This window comes from Pipra filicauda, unplaced genomic scaffold (genome assembly GCF_003945595.2).
Source record: "Pipra filicauda isolate LSUMZ 115617 unplaced genomic scaffold, ASM394559v2 scaffold8_size5757611_pilon, whole genome shotgun sequence".
Taxonomy (NCBI): Eukaryota; Metazoa; Chordata; class Aves; order Passeriformes; family Pipridae; genus Pipra; species Pipra filicauda.
The window spans coordinates 2,541,656-2,565,951 of record NW_024105087.1 but is presented as its reverse complement, the minus strand read 5'-3'; the positions used below and the strand labels follow the sequence as shown (position 1 = coordinate 2,565,951).

The 24,296-nt window shown below is 43.4% G+C and overlaps 1 protein-coding gene across 4 annotated transcripts in view; it reads right to left on the bottom strand.

Annotated features, from left to right (window-relative positions):
- The window catches only part of NR3C2 (nuclear receptor subfamily 3 group C member 2), a 205,386-nt gene extending 181,147 nt beyond the window's left edge, over nucleotides 1–24,239 (bottom strand). The window contains exons 1-2 of one of the 4 annotated variants that reach the window (XM_027732834.2): nucleotides 24,135–24,239; nucleotides 17,625–19,389 (exon numbers count right to left, since the gene is read on the bottom strand). In XM_027732834.2, coding sequence (XP_027588635.1) covers nucleotides 17,625–19,387 — 1,763 coding nt within the window. In that variant the 5' untranslated portion in view covers nucleotides 19,388–19,389; nucleotides 24,135–24,239. Of the gene's footprint in view, nucleotides 1–17,624; nucleotides 19,390–20,785; nucleotides 21,923–22,521; nucleotides 22,558–22,865; nucleotides 22,986–24,134 lie in introns of those variants that run through there. The other 3 variants (XM_039391008.1, XM_039391010.1, XM_039391009.1) reach the window with 3 other exon arrangements.
- Between the last annotated feature and the right edge of the window lie 57 nt (nucleotides 24,240–24,296).

Genomic DNA, 24,296 nt, shown 5'->3' with positions numbered 1-24,296 from the left:
CGCGTAGCAACGCATAAAAGAGCTAATGCAAAGTGCTTTCCTTGCCCTGCTATTTCTCACCTGCATCACAATTTTCTCCTGTACAGTTGCAATTGCAGTTTATGAGTTTACACGTATCTGAAAGACAAAAATTGGACTTCTAACACCTGAAAATCTGCACTGAACACCCTAACATAATCCCTGACAATACAAATCGTGATCCTGCGCACCCACCACTTCATACTTAATGGATTCAACACAGCATTGCCATCTCTTTAAAGGCTTGACCCAAGCAATGGACAAAATAACTTATCAAGCTTTTCTGTTCCCCAGATATTGCAGAAAGTATTTCATGGACTTGTTCCAAATTTAGCAGGATGTTAAAAACCACACAGCCACCAGATAAGTAATTTGTGGGGCAGCTCAATCAAATAGCTAGGCTGATCCTTTAAAAAAGGCCTTTCGGGGATTTTGATTTGATAATGTTTGTATCTCTACAATTAATCACAAAATAATGAAGAATTCAAGCAATCACAGTCAGGGATTGGGAGTGTGAAAAGATGCATGCTGTGCATGACAAGAATCAAAGTGCCAGAACAACTCGGGGAAAAAAGCATAATATAAAACAGTTGATATAAGTTAGAAACACTGGAAACTTTCAACCTGCAGCAGCTTAAGCAGAGCCTTTGTATATGGCCAGTCCCACTGATTTTAATGGGGCCACTGCTGCAAGTAGAAAAGCTCCATGCAGGAGCCTGTCTGCCAGACCATGCATCAAGCAACGTGTCAGGAGAAGCTGTCAGGACTTTAAATGATGCGAGATCAAATCCTCCCTCTAAAGACACAATTCTGTCTGCTTCTAAAACTTTGAGCAGATGCTATTTCAGAAAATGTGAATTATAATTCACCATTAAATCCAGAGCTGATTTGGTTTGTTTGGGGAGCTTGGGGCCTCATTTGGTTGTGTTTTTGTTTGTTTTTTTTTTTTTTTGCTATGTGACATATATCTTAAATGTACTGCTCTGGAAAGAGGCAAAACATTCACTGTCATCAGACCTATTTACAAGCATCATTTTAGAACTCTATTCCAGTTTCATTTCAGATCAGTTTATCACATTGGTTTGCACAATCTAAATTATTAAGTGGAACAATGAATAGTTAACATCAATTTTGAGCTGCTTACTTTAATGAGACCAATATTTCAATAAAGTTTCCAAATACATGACAGAACTTTATCTGAAAAGGAAATACAGTAAGTTGTTTATCTTCTGTTTCAAATTTCTCAGATTTTGACAAACGGAATTGTAAGCAGAAATATTCCTTGAGCCCTTCCAACACAGATAGCTGATATTGTTAGTTTTTTTCAAATTTAGTGCATTATTCTAAGTTAAATCTACCTTGGCTATACAGAGGTTGATTTTCCTTTCCTCCCTCCATTGGTGAACTGCTCCTCAGCATTTCTTCAAGGCAATGTACATGGTCACAATGAATTAGAGTTTTAATTCCCACAGCCATCCTCTGGTGAAATGCTGAGTAAAATACTAACCCTATGGAAAGTGAGTGGGAACAGTCGTCGATTCCCATGAGGGCAGATTTCAACCTCCTGAAAGATTTTCTTCCTTGTTAATGGCAACGAGTTTTTTTTAAGGAGCTGTTTTCCCACATCCTAATGAGATAAAAATATATCGTTCTTTACCATTTTACCTCATTTTCTTCAAGAGCTGCCAATAATAGTATTTATTGAAATCATTTCCTCAAAAACAAAATACTTGCCTTTTTCTGGGTGTCTGACGAAAATCTTACCTACATTTATCCATTTAAAATCACTCGAGAATGTCTAAAATGGTTCTACTGTTATTAATATTTAAATAATCAAAAAAGCTTAATAAGAAAGCTGAGGAAGTCAGTTAGTGTGAGATTTTATTCCAGTTAATATAGAGAAGTTGCAGCACCTACTTATGCAACAGAGCTAAAATTGCTTTATAAGTTCCACGATTTATTACAAACACAAAGATGAACAAAAGGTATTAAATTAAAAAAACCCAAAACAATAACAATAAAAATGAAACAAAGTTAAACATGGATGGGACCTTTTTATCTAATGTTTATGGAAATCTAGAAGCAGCAAATAAGCATCTTATTGGCACATGACATGAATGGACCTCAAAGGCAGCATGCACCTCTGGGAAAGACTGACTGCTCTATCCCTTCTCCTCCTGCCATAAACATACAATATAACCACTTTTCACAATATCTCTAAAAATGACGAAGGAAAAAATGAGTTGCTAGTAAAGCCTAAGCAGCAAAACCGTTGTCATGAACACTTTTATTCTCAACATGAGCACAGACTTTCGTGGGATTAGTTCAGCGCTGGAAAAGCTCATTTACTGCTCAGACAATTTCAGCTCCTATGAACTCTGACATGTGAATAAATGCTCCTCTGAGTACTCAGGTTCAGCTTACCTGCATAAAGCTGTTCATTTGACCAAAGCTACTTTTTCCACTTACAATATGAAGGATCACCCTTCTGTGATTAGGGGGCTGGGGGGCGGGAGTGGGGGGTACGAGGGTAGAAGGAGTTTTGCTGAAAGGTTATCTGTTACTGTTATTGCAAGAACCTTCTAAAAATACTGTATTTTTTTTTACTTAATAGCTGTTTATACACTAGCTGTACATTGTGCTTGAATCTCAACTCAGAATATTTTTCAAGTATATCATTTACATTTCCTAGAAAGCATCAGAACTGTTTGCAAGGCTCACTATCACTCCTTTAAATGTCTATTTCTGGTATCATAATATACCTCAAGTAGCTTACATGCTACATTATCAATAAAACTGTATTTATTTGAGAGAGTCACAGTTTACATGATAACTTAAGTTTATTAGGTCAGAATTCAGCTTTTGTTTCCACTTCTCTGTTTCCCTTTATATAATGCACCTAACCCAGAGAGAGGGCAGGCTGTTCAGGCTTGCTAGCGCAGCATGAAATGAGGCTAATATGCTGCTTCCTTATATTTCCATGCTCATTCTTCATATCAGGCTTTAGTCCTGGTTTCTGAACTCTGAACCCTCACGGGTGTTGCACATGGACCTGCCTCCTGGGCTTGGAAAACTCAGAGGCTCTCATTAGCCTACAGAGCAAGGAGATATCTGCAGAATATCCAGCACTGACACAGGCTGCAGAAAAATAAACTGAAGCCCAAATACAGGATCTTCCCATTTCTCAATTTCACTGGTGTCAGTTGGTAGATTTTCAATAGGCCTCCTATCATACTTTTTTTTTTTCCTTCCCCTCCTCATTCTGGGATCACAGCCAACCCCCAGCACAGCAGCTGACTTTCCCCAGAACTAACTAGAAATATTCTGATAGACTCTATTTATAGACTCAAAAACTTAGGACTGGAAGCAGCCAACCAAATTTTTCCATTCCTTTCTCCCCTCTACTATCTATCCATCTATCTATCTATCTATCTATCTATCCATCTATCTATCTATCTATCTACCTACCTATCTACCTATCTATCTGTCTGTCCTCGGCTACCCTAAATTTCAGCCTTATGTGTTTCTCTATCCTAACTATCCTACCCAGAACAGGTATACAACAGCCAAACACAACCCCCTTACACATCCCAAAGCACCTGTGGAGACCCTTGCATGCAATTTACTGAACAGACTAAAATAGCATGAAACCTCTACTTTTATGTCACTGTAGAAAGTATTCAGGATGATCTTCTCTCCTGTCACTATAAATCAAAGCTGAAGAAAAATCGAGATTTCTGTAAGAGATTTTACAATCTGTACCTAAAACCTCTGCAGACTCATCAGACCAGTTTGGACTTGCCTATAATTTCTTTGTTTACTGTGAGAAAACCAACCATAAACAAGAACTTTTTTTTTTTTTTTTTTAGCAGGCTTAAACAGTAAAATACCTACTGGCATTTATTCTTGTATTTTTAGTACATATATACACACACATATGTATAGCCAATACCTGCATAAGTCAAGTAAGGTTGGTCCCCATTACTTTAAGTACAGTACGAATATACAGCAAAAGAAAATCTGTGTCCCAAAGTAAGAACAGTATTTCAGCTGACTTGCCCTTGAACATATGATTCTGAAAAATTATCTATGTGCAATCCTACCAGATTCTGCTCAGTATTTCACACAGCAGATAATGTATCAAAAGTATAAATTTTGAAATAGAAAGACTAGTGCACTTTGGAAGCAATACCTGGCAAATCTGATTTTTACTTAACCTTACAAATGTTGCTAGGAAACCTTACTCAATATTTATTTCAAGCCTTTAAAGAAACAGACTCATTCATACTAAGCTACTGGTGGGAGCATTGGAGACTTGGCGGAGAAGCCCCAACCTAAATTTACTCTTGACATCTCACTTTCCTAATCCACAGAGCTGATGTAATATAGAAATATAATTAAGAGTTGGATATGTAGTTACCTTACATTTGCAGGACTTGTAACAGCATGGGTATTTTGGACACTGCAGGCAGTGCAAACAAAGTAACAAAGTCCTGCTCTACTGCTTGTGTTTATGTGTATTTAATTAAAAAAAAAAGCTACAACATTAATGTAAAGTTTTCTACAAATGACAGATTATTTTTACATTTCTGTGAACCGTGGGTAATTTAACAAATTTCACCATCGACTCTCATGTCTAGTACAGAGACACACAGTACCTTCATCTGCCTATGTGAAACATCAGAAAAAGGCTAGATTGTACCAAAATCAATAAATGGGAAACATTTCTGTATTTACTGCTGTCTTTCAAATTGATTCCATGAAATATATCTTTAAAAATCAGTCAAACCTACTTCTTGTAAACCTAACTGATGAGATGCTGAATATTCTTAATTTTTAGTCATGTCAGACAAAACCAAGAGTTTTCCTAGGACCTACTGCACTATGCTGAATCTTATATCCTCTTGTGCCTGCTATTTTCCTTGCTCCTATAATCCTTCTCTTCTTTTCCATTAGCTCATATTTCATATTCCTCTGCATTCCTGATCCCAAGCTCATTCCTATTTGGTCTTAAATAATTTTTTTTCGCTCAGCATGAAAATTGCGTTCACTTGTACTAAATTACTGATTTAAGTCGTGCCAAAATCAATATCACCTCTGTGTTTGGGATACGCCACGTGATGGAAAGAAGCCAATATACATTCCAATCAGCAGCAACTCTGTTTCTTACAGAGCTAGACACAGCACAAGCTCGAAGTCTCAGGTACCTCAAGCAAAATTTAGAAAGAACTATAAACATCCACACTGCGGGCACTGGTGTAGACTTTGAAGTCCCCAGGAACATCTACTGATCCCTATCACTGCTATCCCCCCAAAACCACGGCTGGAGCTGCCATCTCCTTATGCTTTGAAGCATTCCAGCTTTGAACAGGAGCTTGGCAGATGGAGGACCTGGCTTCTGTGCACCAACAGTCGGCTTCATGGACCTTGCTATAACCTTAGTGAGACTTTCTTTTAATAAGCACAATATCAGGTGTTAGTGCTGAAGCAAGCAGAACCTGAAGCATCTTGAGATCATGGAAAGGGCTAATACAGGTGGAAGGACATGGAACAATAGTGGAGGACATGGAGTATCTTGTTCATCACAGTATGGAGGGTATGAAAATAAGAAAAACATGAAGTCCCTCTTACGAGCTCAAACCTCATCTGCATCCTGGTATTACAGAGCTGATTCATTTGAAATTAAGATAGGTTTATAACTCTTTTTTTTCCTGTAGCTATCTTATAAATAGACTTAATGACTGTAAGTCATTTACAACCACAAATACATCACCTAGTCAACTCAGTTAGCCTCATATTAAAATTAATTTATCAGACATCCACAATATACAATTAGCTGCAAATCAATAGGTTTACTTTACAAAAAATTATTGATCCACGAAGCAGTTTTTTTCTCCAAAATTACAACTGTAAGTTGTTAAATTAGTTTGCCTAAGTTACAGCTGCTTGTAAATACTTAAGGCAGCTGCCCGTAATCAAAACAATTTTGTTTGCCTTTACAGATTAGTATTGTAATAAATATCAGAATATCCTTAAACCATATTTAGCTGAAGAGAAGTAAAATTCACTTAATGAAAAAAAAAGCATACAGCCTATTTGTCACTTCAGTTTCACTTCCTACTTCCAGGATTTAATTCAGCTGTTTTTAGGATTTCTAGAGTGCTGTGAAGGATGACTAAGTATGCACTCTGCTCATTCTGGACACAGCTTATGAACAAACACATCTGCTGAAAACGGTACCTCCGATTTTATTGTGGAATAATTTCCTCTGCCGGTAACCCTGGATCTTTTTGCAATTACAGATGCTTGAGCTAACAGGTGAAAATGCAATTAGCACAGAGGCAGCACCTACATTATGGGCAGAAGGGCGTGACAGGAGATCTATCGAGAGGAGTGGTCGGTCCTGAGTATCCACCACCCATTTATAGGTGTCACAAGGGTTATGCTTCAGGCCAGCTCCAGTGGGGTCCCATGGACAGAAGCCATTAGAGGCTGGAGTGCCACGGGTGGCTCCTGGAGCACTTTTTTTCATCCCCTGCTGGCTCAGAAGTATCTGGTTTTTCACTTCTCAGCTGCCCCATGATGTGAACCACAGCACAGAAGAAGGTGGCAACTGGAAGATTCACTTCAAAAGCACATTTCTCATCCAATTAAAAAATGCTAACAAAACCCTGCTAAGTCTATTAGTAACCTTCTGCAGTTAATTTGTGTTTATGTTAGGAAAGACCCACAATGGATGTAGTTTTAGTTCCAGAAAAAAAAAAAAAAAAAAAAAAAGGAAATCAGCAACTCACTGTTTTCACTTCTATTTCTATATACATTAGCTCCTCTGACTTTTTTCCCTTTTTAAGATAACATGTCCATCCAAAACACTCATCCTCCTTGCTTCTTTCACCAAATGGGTTTAATATGAAGCGAGTAACCGTTCTTTATCTTATTATCTGCATGTGCAGTTTGAAGTTGTCATTACTGCATATTTAATCAGTCAAAATTTTCAATGCCTAATCTCCTTTTTACTGTCAAAGCTCCAGAAACACAAATTTCAAGCAGTCTCAAGAATCAGAAAGGTTAGTTGGGAAACAAGTGCAAATCAAGTGCATTGTTTCATTGCAACATTATCTTATGTCATTAGTTGGCAGCAGTCATAAAGCTCTGGACCACTTCCAACATTTACTTCCATGCACTGAGCAGAAGCTGACACGTTTAACCCCCCACACACACTTTGTTCATCTTCCAGCTAATTTACACAGATTCAGATTAAAATAAGGATTTAAAAATCCTAATGGTATCAATTGGAATTATTCTGCTTTGCCACTGTGTATCTGAAGGAAGAGTATGGTAAAGCTGTGCAGGGTTTGTAGAGCTAATTCTGCAGCAATGTGGGTTTACTTCATGCATTTTCCAGCAGGGCAGTCTGCAACAAAGGTTCTATGCAGAATTTTGACAAGCCAGTCCTGTTCAGTAACTTTTTCTTATCCTTAAGGAATATTTATTGGCCAATATTTGTTTTTAATTATTAACTTGAGAAAGCCTTAGTGCTCAAAACCAAACATGAGGTACCCTAAATCCAAGCAAACAGGCTACCAGCTGGGGGGCAATTCTGAAGAAATGGGGGAAAAGAACCTTCACTGCAGCCCAGGGCATCCTGGTCTCTCCCTGCTGAGCTCAGGGTGCCCAGAGAGTCCACTGCCATACACAGCTTCAGAGAGCAGGTTTACTACCCAAATGTAAGGACGTGGACAGACACATAAACAAAGGACTGTGCCTAAGTCTGGGACAAGACTTCTTGCCAGTTACGGCAAGCGACACGTGCAGTGGTCCAGAAGCGATGACACGTGCTCAATTTCTACCGAACAATAAAAAAGAATGGACCTTGAGCCTTAGAAATGGCAAACATAAAAGTATATTGTCTTCAAGACAGACTCTTGAACTTTTCCAGGAAGTTCTCCCCTATCCCAGGACCCACACCTGTGCAAGGTTTTAGTTGTTTAATTTATTTTATCCAAATGAGTTTGGAAGTTAACACAGTTATGTCTAGCAAAGTATCTCCAAAGCTACCATTAGAGGAAGAGCTCTCTAACTGCTCCAACATACTGCACTCTCTAGCACAAATTTAATTTAGTTTAAAATAATGAAGCTGACAGCTCAGATAGTCTGCCTGGAAACTGTGCAAATTTCCCGCCCACCTTCATTTGCAAGGTCCCTGGCACTCCAGTCTTCAAAAATGCTGAAGTGCATGACAGGTTTCTAGAGACTAGTCTTCAGCAGCACTAAAAGTGAGATCTCCGACCTTTCGGAGCAGCTCATATTTGAACTCGTGCCTCCTGAGAGAAAAGAAAGGTTGCTGTCATGATGCCCCAACCTTAAGGTACTTCCAGAAGCAATCCCTTTCCTGCTCCTAGTCTGAGGGCAGTGACCTAGATGAAGCTTGACTAGAAGACCAGGTCCTACCTCCAGCACTACTCCTGTCAGACAAGAGGCTGTAAGTGAATGGAGAATGTGGTGAACCACCTACCAAAGGCTGGAGAGGGACTTTTTACACAGGCATGCAGTGATAGAACAAGGGAGGGCAGGGGGGAGAGGGATGGCTTTAACTGAAGGAGGGTAGATTTAGATTAGACATTATGAAAAAATTCTTTACTGTGAGGGTGGTGAGGCACTGAAACAGGTTGTCCAGAGCAGCTGTGGATGCCACACCTGTGGAAGTGTTCAAGGCCAGGTTGGACAGGGCTTACAGCAACCTGGTCTAGTGGAAGGTCTCTGGCAGGGGGGTTGGAACTAGGTGATCTTTCTTGTCCCTTCCAACCCAAACCATTCCATGATACTACGAAAAGAGTCCCCTCCCCACTCTCTTACCCGCAGCAGCACTAACAGAGAGCTAAAGACACAAACACAATTGATTTTTCAAGGTGAGACACTGCCAGAGTAAACTGGGTCTCGACAGTTGTGAAACCAGGTTTCCAAAGGGCTCGGAGAACACAGGTCTGGGTAAGGACACGCCAGGTGACGCATTCACACGGGTACACGGACCCGGCCGCCTTGCGCAAGCGGGCGGGGATGGAGGGGCATGGCAGGGCCGCGGGCCCTTCCCATGCCAGCCAAACTTCTCAGCCCCCTTTCCCTCTATGGCCTGAATCCACCATCAAGAAGCAAAGCATGACGTAAAAAATTATTAAGCAGAGCACTGCTTTGCTTTGTAACCGCTCCAATCTCCTTGGGGAACTCCCAAGCCGAGACCGGGACAGTTTCCCTGCACCATCCTGACCCTTTGAGGCAGGTACAGAAGAAGAGAACAAAAGAAATTAAGTACTGTAGCAACAGGATTTGCAGGACTGCATGATGTCAGCATAACACAGTAGTCAGAAAACCATTGCCAAAAAAGTCAGTGAGACCCTACAGTTCAGCAGCTGGGACAGGCAAAATGCTGGTCAGGACAAACACAGCTACTTACTTCCCAATTCTGACCTGTGATTAAAAGACCACAGATGGATTACACTGCACAAAAGAAAACCTCTAAAATACGTGTTTGTTTTGTAGACTTAAAACTGAACATGCACCTGACATGGTCAAACACGTACACAAAAATGGAATTAAGATATTCTCACAAATCCAAAAGATTCAGAAAACATTGTTAAACATGGAAAGGTTTTTTATTTGCTTATTTTCCAGAAACCTAATTGCTATGGAATTGGTTTATAAAGCTGCCACTTTTAGAAACTTGGGATAACACCTCCTGAAAGCAGACATGGAATGAAAAGCGCAATAGAAAAGACTCATATATTGAGTCCAAATTTTAGCCTGAAAGCTCATTCAAAAAGTTATTTTACCTCCAGATGCAAGCAGAAAGTATTGTTCAGAAGAGAGAATGGAAACGAGTGAAGTGATATAAAAATTGTCAGAAACATTCAGCAATTAGTCTGAAATTTGCTTTCTAACCTCAGGGCTCTAACTCTTTGATCTATTATTATCACTAACCACAATCAGCAGCGTACTCATGCATCTTAGGGGAGCGTACAAATTCCTATAAGCCATTTTACATTATTATCCACAAATACTGGATTCTGTTTCTGCTCCAGTGTTCTAACCAAAGTTTACTTTTTTTCTTCTTCAAAAAATACCATATAAAGCCTAAGTTACCCCACCTCCCAATATGAAATTTAAGTTATCAATTTGTTCAGGAAGCCAATACGCAGTTTAGAGACTGCAGATTTTGCAAAATTGAATTTAGCAACCAGCTAACAACACATTCTAATTTAATTGCAGGAGCTTAATTCACTGTTTAAGATAAAGAAATAAAATTCTACTTCATTTTCTTGTGACCACCCAGCAATGTGGGAACTTTTGCTATAATACAACTCAGTAAATAAAGAGTGTCTTGCAAAAATCCTTGTTCACATATTGAATAGGTACAACCAGTGTTACCTATATTTTTAAGAATCCAAAATGAACAGCATGGGTTTGGTTTTCTGCACTTCTGTTTGTTTGTTTGTTTGTTTGTTTGCTTTGGGAGAGGGTTCTGGGGGATGTGGGGGAGTGGGGGTGTTTTTTGTCTTCTAAGTCCTTCAGCATTGATTTCAGCAAAGAAATCAGAGAAAAAGGGAAACCCCCAGATCACTTCCTTTCAGAAAACACATCACAAAGCTCTGCTAAACCACATTAATAAGCCTCAGCTGGAAAACCAAACAAAACAACAAAAACAAATAAAACAACCCCAAACAAGGTCACAAAGCTTCCCATCTAAAGAGACAATTAATCTGAAAACTTTGTCTGGAAAGTACATAAACTCTCAGGGTTTTGTAGAATTCCAGGGTTCCTGAAGAGAAGACATGTATTACTAAGGATGCGCACGCATCCTGCTTCCAAGTCTGAGAAGGGAGTGCCTCCTCCCACGCAGAAGGAGAGAGGGAGAGAGAGATGCTGCTGCTCCTTTTGCCAGCAGTGGTACTGGAGCAGGCTACACTGGGAACTGCTGGCATGGATAAACAGGGACTTCCTGACCTGCAATCCCTTCCTCTGCAGCGTAAAGCAAAAAACATGCCTTCCTCCAAGGTCAGCCTGTCTCCTCCAGCAACCAAGCCAAGGTGGCTCCAGCAGGAAAGGGCTTTCGGAGGACCCATCAGACAGCGACCTTCCCCTGCAGTTTACACTGGTAGGGCAGCAAGCAGTCAAATCATGCCATGGTCTATTTAGGGTGCATTCGAACGTGCCCAATAACGCTGCAAGAACTTGGTCAATTGCACACGATGGAAATACTGCTCGGTTTTTTTTCCTCCACAGATCCCTCACTCAGAGGAAACTGAAGTAAAGTAATTCATATGCTGAGCACCAAGCACTGCGTAGAAACCAGCTGCATGTGAAAGCTGATAAAAGTACTAAACTTAGATGGATTTAATACCTGTTTTTCGCACGCTCTTTTTAGTTTCCTCGTTGGACCATTTTTATCACTCTTATACGGCCATATTTTAAGACACATTTTCCAGAGAAAAAGTCATGGTTCTATATTAATCCTAAACTGGGGTATTTTCTGACCTCTAAGATCTTAAATCTGAAATCACAGCATTCCACTGTTTTCCAAGAAGTTTTGGTCAAGTAAGTCCATTATTAATCCCAGCCCCTACAACCTCTGTTCAAAGACTCAAGACACACAGTTAAAAAAGAGAAACCGCCTTTTAAAACTATACCCTGAAAATATAAGCGTTAGGATTATGGCTTGACAACACATCTTTTAGCAGAAAGGTGCACTTAGGATATTTCATAGGCTCCTTTCTCCTTCCATCCCTTCAGTTTGTTCCCATATCCAGATCACATCACACTGCTCACCAAGTTTCACTGTCCTGTTGGTTTTTAGAGGTTCAGAATTAACTGGACCAGGAACCAGACCTGGCTCTCACATACAACACACCCAATCAAAGGGCAAAACCAGAGCGAGAGCAGACAAGGCAGGGCCCAACACAGTACTTCACCACTGCAAACAATGTCCTGTTCAGCTACAAATGATACCCAACAGCGACCACTACTCAAGCCTGGGATCAGCAAAGCACCAATAAGTATCTAGAAATCTGATTCATCTGGGCAGAGCACTTCACAGCAGGTTGTAGCTCCATTAATGTTAAGTGCTGGTTGAGTAAGGACAGGTTATTGAACCACAACTTAACAATTTACTCCCTCTGCAGACAACAGGAGTACTGCACGAGTACTGAATCTGCTGCAGCAACCCCTGTGCATGCTCACCTGCCTAACTGCAGCACACACCCCATAAAATAGGATGGGCATGGTTTCATACAGTACATATTGATGTGTCTTCCAGTCCTCATGAAAATGGGCTGATCCCTGTACACTGTCAAAAAATGGATAATCAAAATTTCTTCTGCTTGCTAAATTCTGTGCATGAAGGTGACCGCACCTTCCCCTTTTTCAGAACACCATCAAAAGAAGATATCATAGTGAGATTCCCTGCTACCAAAAGCGATATAAAAACCAAGCAACAACTATTAGCTACCATCAGAATGAAATATGGCAAACTGATTTCCAACAGCCAAGTATTGCAAAGTTTAGTGATATCGACCATCAATCGAAATGTTTTGGTAATACATAACATTACTCACCCCCACACAAAAAGAAACAATCAAGCCCAAGCACATGGACTGACAACAGAGCTCTTATTTCCTCAGATTTGGAAGACCCACTCATTTATGGAATACAATTTTCCAGTCATGTGGACTTCTCGCTGTCACAGCACAGAAGTCAATTGATGTGTATAATTTTAAGAGAAAATAAGGCATCATTAGCAGTCACATTTTATGGGAAAATACTTTACACAGACTTTGAACTCCTCAATAAAAAACAATACAAAACCCCAGCACCCTCACCAAAATAACAACAAAGAAAGCTGTAGAAAGTCTGAGGCTGTTCAGTGCATGCTGGTATGCCAAGAAGAACCTTTCAACCTCCTCGCCTGACATATTAATACAGACTCCTAACTTCTTCAGTGAGAAATAAAGAATATGCAGAGGTCTCTGTTACGTCAAGATTATACCCAAAGCTGTTTAAAAAAAAAAAAAATCACACAAAATTATACAAGAACCTACAAAAACAAGTTGAAATTAAGGAAATTAATTCCCAAACTGAAATTAAGGAAAAATACAGATTTAAGGCTATGGTCTATGATATTAAAGAATCATTTGTGAAAGAAGTTTGCACAGTAAATTTGAGGGACGCTAAAGGGGAAAAGAGCCCTGCCAAGCATGGAGAATATTTTAACAGCATGGTCCTTTTCTCATAAAGTCCGTCAGCAAACAAACAGAGGTCAAGGCCATTCACAAATTCAAAAAATAATATTTACCAGACCTTTATCTTCCTGGCAGGTATAATTCTGATAAGTGACTATTCTAGATAATATTTAACATAAAAGTTTATTTACAAAAATACTCGCAATAGCCTGAAATCTGATTTTAACCAGAATCAATTATTCAAGTCAATAAAGGTTACAGGTAAGTGAAGATCATGTTGTCAGGTTGCTTTTTGATTTTTGGTTGAGTGGGGGTGGGTTTTTTTGGGAACTGTTTCAAGTAGGGTCTATGAAAAAAATACTGATTCATGTGAATGGCTCAGGAACAGATAGATATAAGAAGTCCATAAAATATTGTCAATGTTTGATCAAAAAATTCACCATAAACCCCAAGAAGTGACAATCTTTCAACTCCTTTTAACAGACATAAATTAGATTCTAAATCTTCTTGTTTGAATGACAACAATTGAAACACAATTATAAATAAACATACCCAATTTATGTTAAAATACTAAACTTTCTGAATAACAACAGATCAAACTTTGTGAATTCTTCCCACACCAGTGGAATTGCCAGGAAAAAAATGAAAGTAGGAGTATCTGCCCTCTGTTTCCACCACAACCACTGAGAAAAGCGAGTATGTATGTGTACATACATGAGTTAATATGGAAATTAGAGGGAAAAGGCACATTTGCAGAAGAAGCTTTAGGTGAGAGCTAATGCAGCAGAAAGGTCATCCTCCTCAATATTTACTGTTGTTTCAAGCAACCATGACATTTTCCTAGGCCATTTTGAAAATCACATTGGCACGACCATGAGGTTTAGGCTAGTACCCTGATTCAGATGAGCACTAATCACCTTGAAGTGAAATCTTATCTGAATTCTTAGTGTAGGTGTTTCATCAATGACATCACACAATTGGACACAACTTCTTTTTCAAGACCACTTTGCTATCATTTAGTTTGGAAACCATTATTTCTTAGAAACACCTTTCATGGAGAGTGGAAATCTATACACACAGACAGACAAGTATGATTCACCCTTTATTAAAAATTAAACATGCAAAAATCTTTCAAAAACAAAGACATGTTCTGCATGTGTATTAGCAGAAAAAAAAATTTAAAAGAGAATAAAAGGGAACTTGGTTTTGCTTAAGAGGCTCTCACTCCCCAAACACCACAAGTTGCAATGTTATAAAACAAAGTTACTACTAACTCAAAAAGAACAAAACCATAACTGTGTACATCTAATAAAAGTAACTTAAGGAGAAAAAGATAAATGTTCTAGTTGACAGTGGGTGCTTGGCACAGTCAACAAGGTAGCAAGGCATTTTAAATGCTCAGCTATGGTTATTAGACACTACTAGCAAATGTAACTGATTAAAGAAAAGTGATATCCTCATAGGAAAATATTTTTTTTTTTACAGTACTATTCTAAAGAGTCATTCTCAACATGAAAACATGTCTTCATTTGGTCACTCACTTCTTTTCACCATGTAAACTGCAAGTCTGAAGCAGTTCAGAAAGGGTATGACATCAAGGTTTAGAAAATAATGCTGCTTTAACAAGATATATTCCATGTTGGTTACATATTGGCTTTAGAGAACCATGTAGCCTTCTTTTTCCCTTCACCTAATCTTTGCTTACAGCAATTTATATTGAAAGATACATACACCTGAAAAAAGATGAAGACTTAGAATACCAGAAACCTTAAAAATTGCAGATTTCAAAGGGTTAATCATATGCTATAGAAGTCTGCAAAATGTATGATGCCTGATATGCTTGACACATCAGAAAAAACCTGACTAGAAGTAACAAGGATCTGATTTGGATCTCGAGGCGTGATGCTGCTGTTTTGACATATGAAGGGAAGAGACACTTAGGAATCCCACTACCATGTGGACATGGGACAGCTGAAACCCACCTTGGGATGTTGGATCTGACATGGTATTAAACTACGCATGTTTTAATACAACACTTTAGAGCATTAACTAACTTGAGCATGATTTCCTCCGTTTTAGCTGGAACACAGCGCAAAAATAATAAGTAAAGATCAGTTTGAGGTTCAACAGCAAGAGCGAGCTTTTACATGCGTGACATCTTACGTTGATTCTTTATGACTTGTCTCATCAGCAGACAAACTCAAGCAGGCACCCCCGCATTCAAATCTGCACTGCTAAAACAACCTCTACATCAATTTACCTTGAAAATTTTAAGGGCTTTGCACAGGTGACCAGCTGCAACTGTTGGCATAAAGCCATTGCCAAGCAGATTAAGAACAACATTTAGTTAAATAATGGGGTTGAGTTAAGAGATTTGAAAGGATGACACATGTCCTAATCTCAAGTACAGATCAGGATGCCTGAAGTGTCGCAATCCTGAAGATCTCCATCACCTAAACAGAATTCCACATGTAACAACTCTGAGCACTAAAACTTTCAAGACTTCAATCCTGCAAAGGTAACAGCTACATTCACCTGCATACCCTACATATACCAGCTTAGAGAACAAAGACCGGAAAGTCTATCATATCGAGCCTGTGTCATCACCAAGTCTGATGACATAGATTATCCATGGTCTAGAGCTACCACGGACTAATGTCAGACCAGAAGACTCCTTTAAAAGCCTTATGAGAAACTGTCACTCAAAACACAGCTATTGGTGACAACTCTGCTTCTACCTGCATCTCCCTGTTTCTTGTGCCTGCCCCTGCAATGGATGACAACCTTGACTGAGAGCAAGCTTTTAGTCACACAAGAGCTCTCACAGCTGGCAGGAGCTACTTGCCCAAGCAACAATGCTCAACCACAAAGGCAGTAAAATATTGGGTCTTTCTTTTCAGGCATTCCATCGGTCTTCTGGTGAACTTTTCTCACTATATAAATAATGCAATTTACGATAATTTCATCAGGTAAAGCAACTAGAAAACAGTAACTCCATCTTCCTTGATCCAAGAAAGTACATTTAAGCCAAGACTGGATGATAACAAATATCCAGCTACATGCAAAGCTCAGCATGATGGTGGGATACAGCCCTTTAAACCTGAGAAAGATATATTAAAAAGTGCATTTTTAGAGACCATACTGGAAATGGCCAAAGAAAAAGTGAGGTATGGCTTGCAAAATGATAAGGAGATTCTAGAAGTGCTGGACAGACACGAGGATAAAGCATTTAAACTCTTTTTTTACCTCAGTGGCTGTTTTTACTCCTCAAAAGCACCATTGTTTTAGATATTATGTTTTTCACTGTGACATTGTATTTTCAGAAATATTTAGTACCATACAAATATGGAAAACCCCACGCATCCCTCTTCACTCCACTCCAAGAATAAGGCAGATGCCTCATTCACTGACAGCACCTGCACATCTCATGAGGAGAAAAAAATACTTGAGAAAGGTAAATGCAACTCTGTTACCAGCTGTTGGAGCTTTAGCAAAAGCCTTCAGGACCCTGTTGGATACATGAAGAGACTGTGTAACTATCTCAACTCTGTCACGCTGTCAGAAGGCCTTGTAATATTGACTATGAAACTACGGGGTTTATGAAAGTAAACCTCCCTGGTGAGATACACGGACACTTGCTTGCGGAAGAGGCACGTGCTTCCAGGAATCAGCCAAGAAACCCAAAATCAAATGACACTTGCATATTTCTCTTCCACGTAAAGTGAGGAGATTAGTTTATCCATTTCTCCCTTTCAAATGCATCAAGTTTTAACAGCCCTCCTCCTTCTGGAGTCATTTTTCTATATATACAAACCAAATGTTCCTACAGTTAAAATACAGAAATAATACGTTGCCACAGGCTTGTAATGTTTGGTTTTTTTTAAACTTAACCAGTTAAAGTCTGGTGGAAACACAGAACCATACTTCTTTACAAAAACAGATTCCTGGCACTATCATTTTCTTATCCTCATCTCAACATTTCATCTGAGGTACAACACATTCAAGCACTAGCTAAGGAAGAATAACTATTATAGGACACAAGAGAGCAATTTTACTAAGCTCTCATTACGGGAAAAACAACATTTGTAGTAGTAAGAGCTCATAAACATATTAAAGCTATACCTTCAAACCTAATAACAATAGAATATAATATGTTCTTCTTAAATACTAAAGCCAGCACTTTGTTTTATTAAAGGCAGAATAAAAACCAGCAAGATAGCAACAAATTTAACGATAATAACTGAAATTCAAACCAAGAATTACACATCAGCTTGAGAAATACCACCCTGGTCCCCATCTTAATTCACGCCTTGTTTGTTTAATGGAGGAGAAGAAAGGGGAAAAAAAAAAAAAAAAAGAAGAAATTTGCCAGCTCACCTGGACACATTTTCTGGAATGTATTCTAGAACTGGATACCCATCACTTCTTCTGGATGCCAACTCTGAATGCGACTTCCAGGTCTCCACGAGGGTGCTGACGGCAGGGAATGAGCTCAAGTGCTGAAATGTCTGCTCTCGAGCAACCGGCCGTGACAAGGATATGGTGCCTTGGGCACCGATCCTGTAGTGAAATGACTGTCCACCTGAATTTACACCCACAATGGCAGAGGATGGTATACTGTTTTCTTGGTAATAGCTGCCATCGTCAGGCTCCTGCTTAATCCCCACACGTAGGCCTGGATTTGGAAAACCGCTACCTTCACAATTTCCGTCAAATGAAGAAACGGGTGGTCCTAAAATCCCAGAAAGAGAGTAATAGTCTTTGTCGTCCATAAAAGAAAAATATGAGCCATCTGTAAAGGGGAAAGGATTTACTGTTTGATTCCCTTTAAAAGAGGCACCAGAACAAGCATGTTTGGCTGCCTCTTGCTTCACTGGTACTGAAAAGGGGGAATCTGAGTTTATTTTGCTGCTGCTGTCACCAATGCAGGCGCTGCCGAACGACCCGTCTGGCTCAGGTTTTATGAACTGAACAAGGTTCATCTGACTGTTGTTGGAGATGGCGTTCTCCATTTCCTCCATCTTAGGAAACGTGAGTTCTTGAGGACCCTTGTCTTTTGTTTCTGGACTAGGAACGGTATCTTGGCTTCTGCTAGGTCCCACTGGCGTGCTGGAAGCTGGGAATCCTATGGAGTTGTTTACAGGGCTACAGATGGACGATCCCACAGTGCTAACCGCTGGACTAGAACGAGTGGACCTATTATTGGCATTGGAAGGGCTGGCAATGGAGCTCCTGGAGTTCAGGTTCGCAGGACTGGACACAGAAGATCGCATAGTGATATTACTGGGACTCGAGACGGGAGATTTCACGCTGCAGTGACTGGGAGGACTAGAAATCGGTGACTTCATGCTACTTATAGGGCTGGAAAGCGGAGACCCCACGTTGCTGACGTGTGCAGGACTGTGCAACATAGACCCCCGGTTTTCAACATTCGGCGAGCGCGACAGAGGGGTTCCCTGGCCGATGGGGCTGTGCATGGCAAAGTTCCCAAAGTTTGCAGTAGTTGAGGACACAGAGTTCACCCCCGCAGGACTACACACTGAGGAGGCCATGTTCTGAGGGCTGCAGCCCGAAGGGCTCTTCTCTTGACACATGATAGGGCTTTTGACAATCGTGTGCATGGCACCACCATTCACAGTGCTCCCAGAGTCCGACATCAAAGACCTCAAGGGCCTGCTGGCGCTGTGGAGGGGAGAGGAGCAATGGCCGTTCTCCTTGTAGAGCTTCACCAGCTGCTCCACATTCTGGTAGATCTTTCCTGGGCTCCCCTGGTTCTGCTGATCATAGTGGTACTCGGCATCTCTTATCGAATCCATATATAAACCCATGGATTCGGCCACCGTCGCTGACAGCTCCTTCGACTCCGTTTCAGTCTTGATGTCAGAGGGGAGAAGACCAGGCTGACTGTTGTCTTGCTGCAGGCAGGAGAGTAGCTCAGGTTTTTCTTTGTTGTTTCCTTGAGTGCTGCTGTTTGCAAAAGAGCCGGCGGAGCAGCTTACGTTGACAATCTCCATGTAGTTACTGTCATCAGTCTGCTCTCCAGCACCTATGGAAGAATACTCCACAGACTGAGAAACTTGACCCCACCGTCTCTCCATATCTAAGCCTTCTGGGTAGCTGTGGTATCCTTTTGTCTCCATAACTAGCAAAGACATATACAAAAAAGTAAAATTAATAAATGACAGGACAGTGTGACTTCCTAAGGAAATTTCCTAATTTCCTAAGGAAACAAGGCGTATCCGCTCTCTCTGTCTATCCTCCTCTCTGTCTGCCTGCCAGTCCCATTTTCCTGCCCCATCCATCATCTCTCAAGCATTTGTCCAATTTCAATCAAACTGAGGGGAAAGGTCTCATGGGTAGGACAGCCCCACGGGTTCAGAGAGAAAACCGCTCAGCAGTTAGGAAACACCCAAATTATTGCTCCCAGCCCTGCCCCAAAAGGAACAGCTCAGCAAGGTCAGCACAACAACCGCCCACTCTCGCTGGCCGCAGCCCCATGGCCAGTGCCAGCAGCACCATGGGCTGTCCCTCACCCAGAGACCCGGAAGGAAAAAAAGGAAGGGAGTAACAAGGAAGGAGGGGATCCAGAGAGGTCCTGGAAGGAGGACATGGTGGTGGGATGTAAACTCTGTGGAAATGGCTCATCACAGCTCTGCTCCTCCAAGTACCTTCCACTGCCATGCTACAGGGACAGCAAAGCAAGGGAGGCTGGTGTGCTACAGGGGTTATTCTTCATAGTCCTCATCATCCAGCATAACATAAGATGCTTTAGAAGGAAGCAGCGGTTCTGAGGGGCTGGGAGTTGACTTGCCCCTTCGCAGCTATACAAACTTCTTATACTAGCTCCTTATACAAGGAGACATGGAGAGGGGAGAGAAGTAGAGCAAAAGTTGAATAGGAAACGTTTCTGCCACAGAGGAAGGGGACTAGATTAGGCAGGGATGCCTGGCTACTAAGTGGATCCATAATTCTGCAAATTCTGCAAACCTCCATGGCAAGAGGAATAAATAAAGAAATGTAAACCTTGTTCTAAAATGGACCCTAAAAAAAATCCCTCCCATCCCACCTACCACTTTCTCAAGGCAGGGTGCAAAATGCATGACCTAGTCTTCAATAGTCTAAAAATCACATAAAAGTAACAACAATTTTTAATTTTTTAAGGATTTGGCTCACAGTATCGTTAGAACTGTAGAAACTCAAGTGCCAGCAGCTACAATATCAAGCAAATATTTTTTTCTTTTCTGAATGTATTCAATATTTAATTCAGTGTTTAACCTCTTTACTGAACACTACTTAACAACACTATTTTAAGCAAAATTATAAAAACAAAGAACCTTAAAATGAATTACTTGAATACTTCTTTGCCTTTAGTTAGAACTATGGCCCTATGCCTACACTCCCCTCAAGCACAAATTATATTAGAACATAGAATCATGTGTCTCACATCATAGTGTGTATCAAATCACATTCCTATAGTCTAAAATTTTCAGACAAAAGTGCCTAATTTCATATAAAGTCACTCCCAAACAATCACCTACCCCTGACTGAAGTGCTGACCAAGTCTAATTTCCTAGAGAAATCAATCGCAGCTGTGAGTGACCCGCATTTCTGAAAACCAGGAAACTTAGTTAAGGCTTAAAATTAGGATGTAAGTGAATTTTAACCCTCAGAAACACCAGCAGAACCACTGTGTACCAAGAAATCTCAGTTATAGGCCTAACATTACACTAGTACTTGAGCTTTGTAGCCACTTCTCCCATGGCAGTAAAATTCGAACTTCATATATAATCAATAGGTGAGCATACTTTAAGACTTCAGTGAATAAAAATCTGGGTCACACAAAGGAAAAAAAAATTGGAAAATGCCCTGATCCTGCACTTCCAGAGGCTGGTAAATATAGACGAGAGGACCAAAAACCAGCAGAGATTATTTGTGGCCTGATACAAGTTCTGTTTAAAATGACAGACGTAAATGCAGCAGCAAAAAGATTTTTTTAGGAGTGCTGGTATCTGTCACCTCCAAGCGCCTCAGTGGATACCAGAACCGAATTAATCATCTCACAGATTGCTGCTGGCATTAGGGTTTGGTTTTGTTCTTTTAAGCAGAACTTATTCCAACTTGACTCGCACATTTATCCACGGTATCCACACTTCACCTACTACACAGACATGCCTTTTTTAACTAACTTTCACTAAACAAATTTGACGGTGGGATAAAACATCCACAGACCACAACAAAAGCTTATTGGAACCAAGACTATCTATATCTGGTATTTTGCAAAGGAAGATATATTACAAGCATAGCAGGTTCTCCAGACTCCCTCCCCCAAGAACTACTTAGACACTTCGAGTTAATGTATTTCACCCCAAACATATCAACAAACACAGCCCTCTGCAGCACAGGTCTCCAATCAATCAGGCATGAAACCAGTCTCACAGCAACAGCCAAATAAAAAATCAAATGGTACCTGGTATCCCTGCAACCAAAAGGTCACCTAGATACGGGAAAATCTGAAGTAAACCCAGTTTCATAAAAAAAATAAACTGATGGCTCAAGCGGCCACACACTTCTTATTTCTCGGTGCTTGTAAACGAAATTTTCTCTAAGTTTCACCGTCTGCCAGCCACCTCGCTGACAGAAAACTGCCCAGGGGATCAGAGTTTCACCGCCGGGCTGGGGTTTCCCCCGCTTTCTCCAGGGCAGCGGAGCGCGGCTGGCGGCACGGGCAGCCCCGGCACCGCCGCCCACGGACCCCGAGCGGCGCCGGGCGCGGGTCCCCGCGGCGGGGGCTGCTCCCCCCGTGCTCGCACACACACGCACACACGCGTGTAAACACCCACGCAAGCAGCGCGCACGCTTATTTTCCTATTTTTACCCTACGCTACGTGGAGCATCACCGCAGCTCCCGGGCAGCGGGCACCGCTTTGCAACCCTTCCCACCACCACCACCCCCGCCCCTGTCTGCTTTCCCCGCAGGTGCAATCCGGGCTGTCACGCGTGGGGGAGCCCACTCCCTCCCTCCCTCCATCCCAGGAGTCCGCGGCGGGGGCGGGATCCCAGAGCCCAAACCCGCTCTCGGCCGAGCTCGCCCCTCCTGTGCTCTCTCCTCGCCGCCCGACCCCCGAGCGATGCAGAAAAGCGCTTTTTTCGCCCCGTGCAAACGCCGCTCCCCCAACCTCCAAAGCGGGGGTTTCCCAGTGCCAAGAGCCTCCCGCCACACCCCGCCAGCCCCACCTTCCCGCTGCGGGTCTCGGCGCCCCCCGCCCCCGGGTACCTGTTGCGGCGGAGCGCGTCCCCCGCGCCCCCGCGGCGCGGCGCGGAGCCGAGCGGAGCGGAGGGCGGCGCAGAGCGGAGCGGCAGGGCGGGCGGCGCAGCTTCCCGCCCGCCTCCCCCGCCTGCCCGCCCGGCCGAGGCGCGCCGCGCCGCCCGGTGACACGGAGCGGCACCCGGGAGGGGACGGGAAAAGGTGCCAAGTCCTTTAAAAACATGTCACATGCCCACATAAAGTTCAAGTTTACGTCCCGCCCGCCGCCCGCCCCGATTGGCGGGCGGGGCGCGGAGCGGCGCGCGGCCGGGCCCGTCCCGCCGCGCCATTGGCCGGGCCGTGCCGTCACTCACCCGCCGGGCGACATGACTGATACAAAGTTGCTGCGACACAGGCTGGGAAACGCATCTCCTTAAAGCCGCAGGGGCCGCGCGACCCCCGCGCTCCGCCGCACGCCGCGGTCCCCCCGCCCGACACCGGCAGACCCTCGTGGGTGGGGTGGCGGGGCGGCGGCCCGGGGGGTTCCCCGCGGACAGGTGAGGTGCGCGGGGCGCGGCCGCCCCCGCCCGGTGCCCGCGCCGAGCCGGCGGCAGGGCCGGGCATCGCCTTCTCCGCCCGCCCGGGGTTTCCGCCTGTCAGCGGGCGCATGAATGCGCACCGTGAGGGTGCAGCGGTGATTTAACAAAAAAAAACAAAAAAAAAAAAAAATAATAAAAATAAATTGGGGGAAATAAAAAAAAAAAAAAAGAGCGGAGCGACGGCGGCGGAGCGCGGGAGGGTTCAAGGACTCGTCCTCCGCTCCCCGCCGGGCTGGCTCCGCTCCGCGGCAGCCGCGCATCCCGCCGGGCGCCCCCGCCTGCTGCCTCCCCCCGCCCAGGGGCGATCAGAGGAGCCGCCGGGACGACCCCTGCCTCCGGGGTGCTGCCACCTCCCACTCCCCGGTGTCCCCCTCGGCGCCCGCGTCCCGGCTGCAGGAATACCCTTTTCCCAGACAAGCGTAAAAAAGAAAAAAGCCGCCGAGCAAACTTTCGGGCGCTGCGCTCCCAACTCGCTCCCTAAATACCGCCCCCAGCCCCCGGTCAGCGGCCCCTCAGAGCCCCGCTCCCGGCCCCCAGGTGCGCCCACGGCCCGGCGGGGACAGCTCCGCAGCCCCGCAGGGTGACAGCGGCGCCGCCGGGAGCGGGGCGGGGGGCTGAGCCCGCCGGGCAGCGGCAGCGCCGGGCACCGCGCACCTTCTCCCGCAATCGCCCGTGCGCGCCCGCAGGGACCTGCGTGCGCTGCGGGGTTTGTACCCCAGAGTCACGGCGAAAGCGCCAACATCCCCAGGATTTGGGGGTGTCACGTGCCCCTCTCGTTTCTCCTATTCTGCCAAATATCGACCCGCACTCACGGGCCGAGGCGGCGGCTCCCAGCGCCCGCGGCGTGACCCGCGGAGCAGCAGCCGCCGCCGCCGCGCTTCCCCGCGGGCGCTGCCGAGCAATGGACGTGTCCTTCCCGCGAAGTTTTCACGGATGGGGACGGGACTGGCCGTGACCTGGATACGCCGGACGGTGCGTCGGGCACCCACCCCGCTGCCCCCCGCGCCGCTCCTCGCCCCGCGCAAGGCTCCGCGCTGCACTCACCTCCCCTACGACATGGTGGCGCGGCGGGGGGAGGAGGCGCGGCCCCCGGCTACTGGCAGCGAACCATCCGGGAGCCCGCACCACCACCCAGGGAAAAGAAAAAAAAAAAAAAAAGAAAAGAGGAAAAAAAAGTACGCGGAGCAAGCGCCGGGAGCGCGGCCG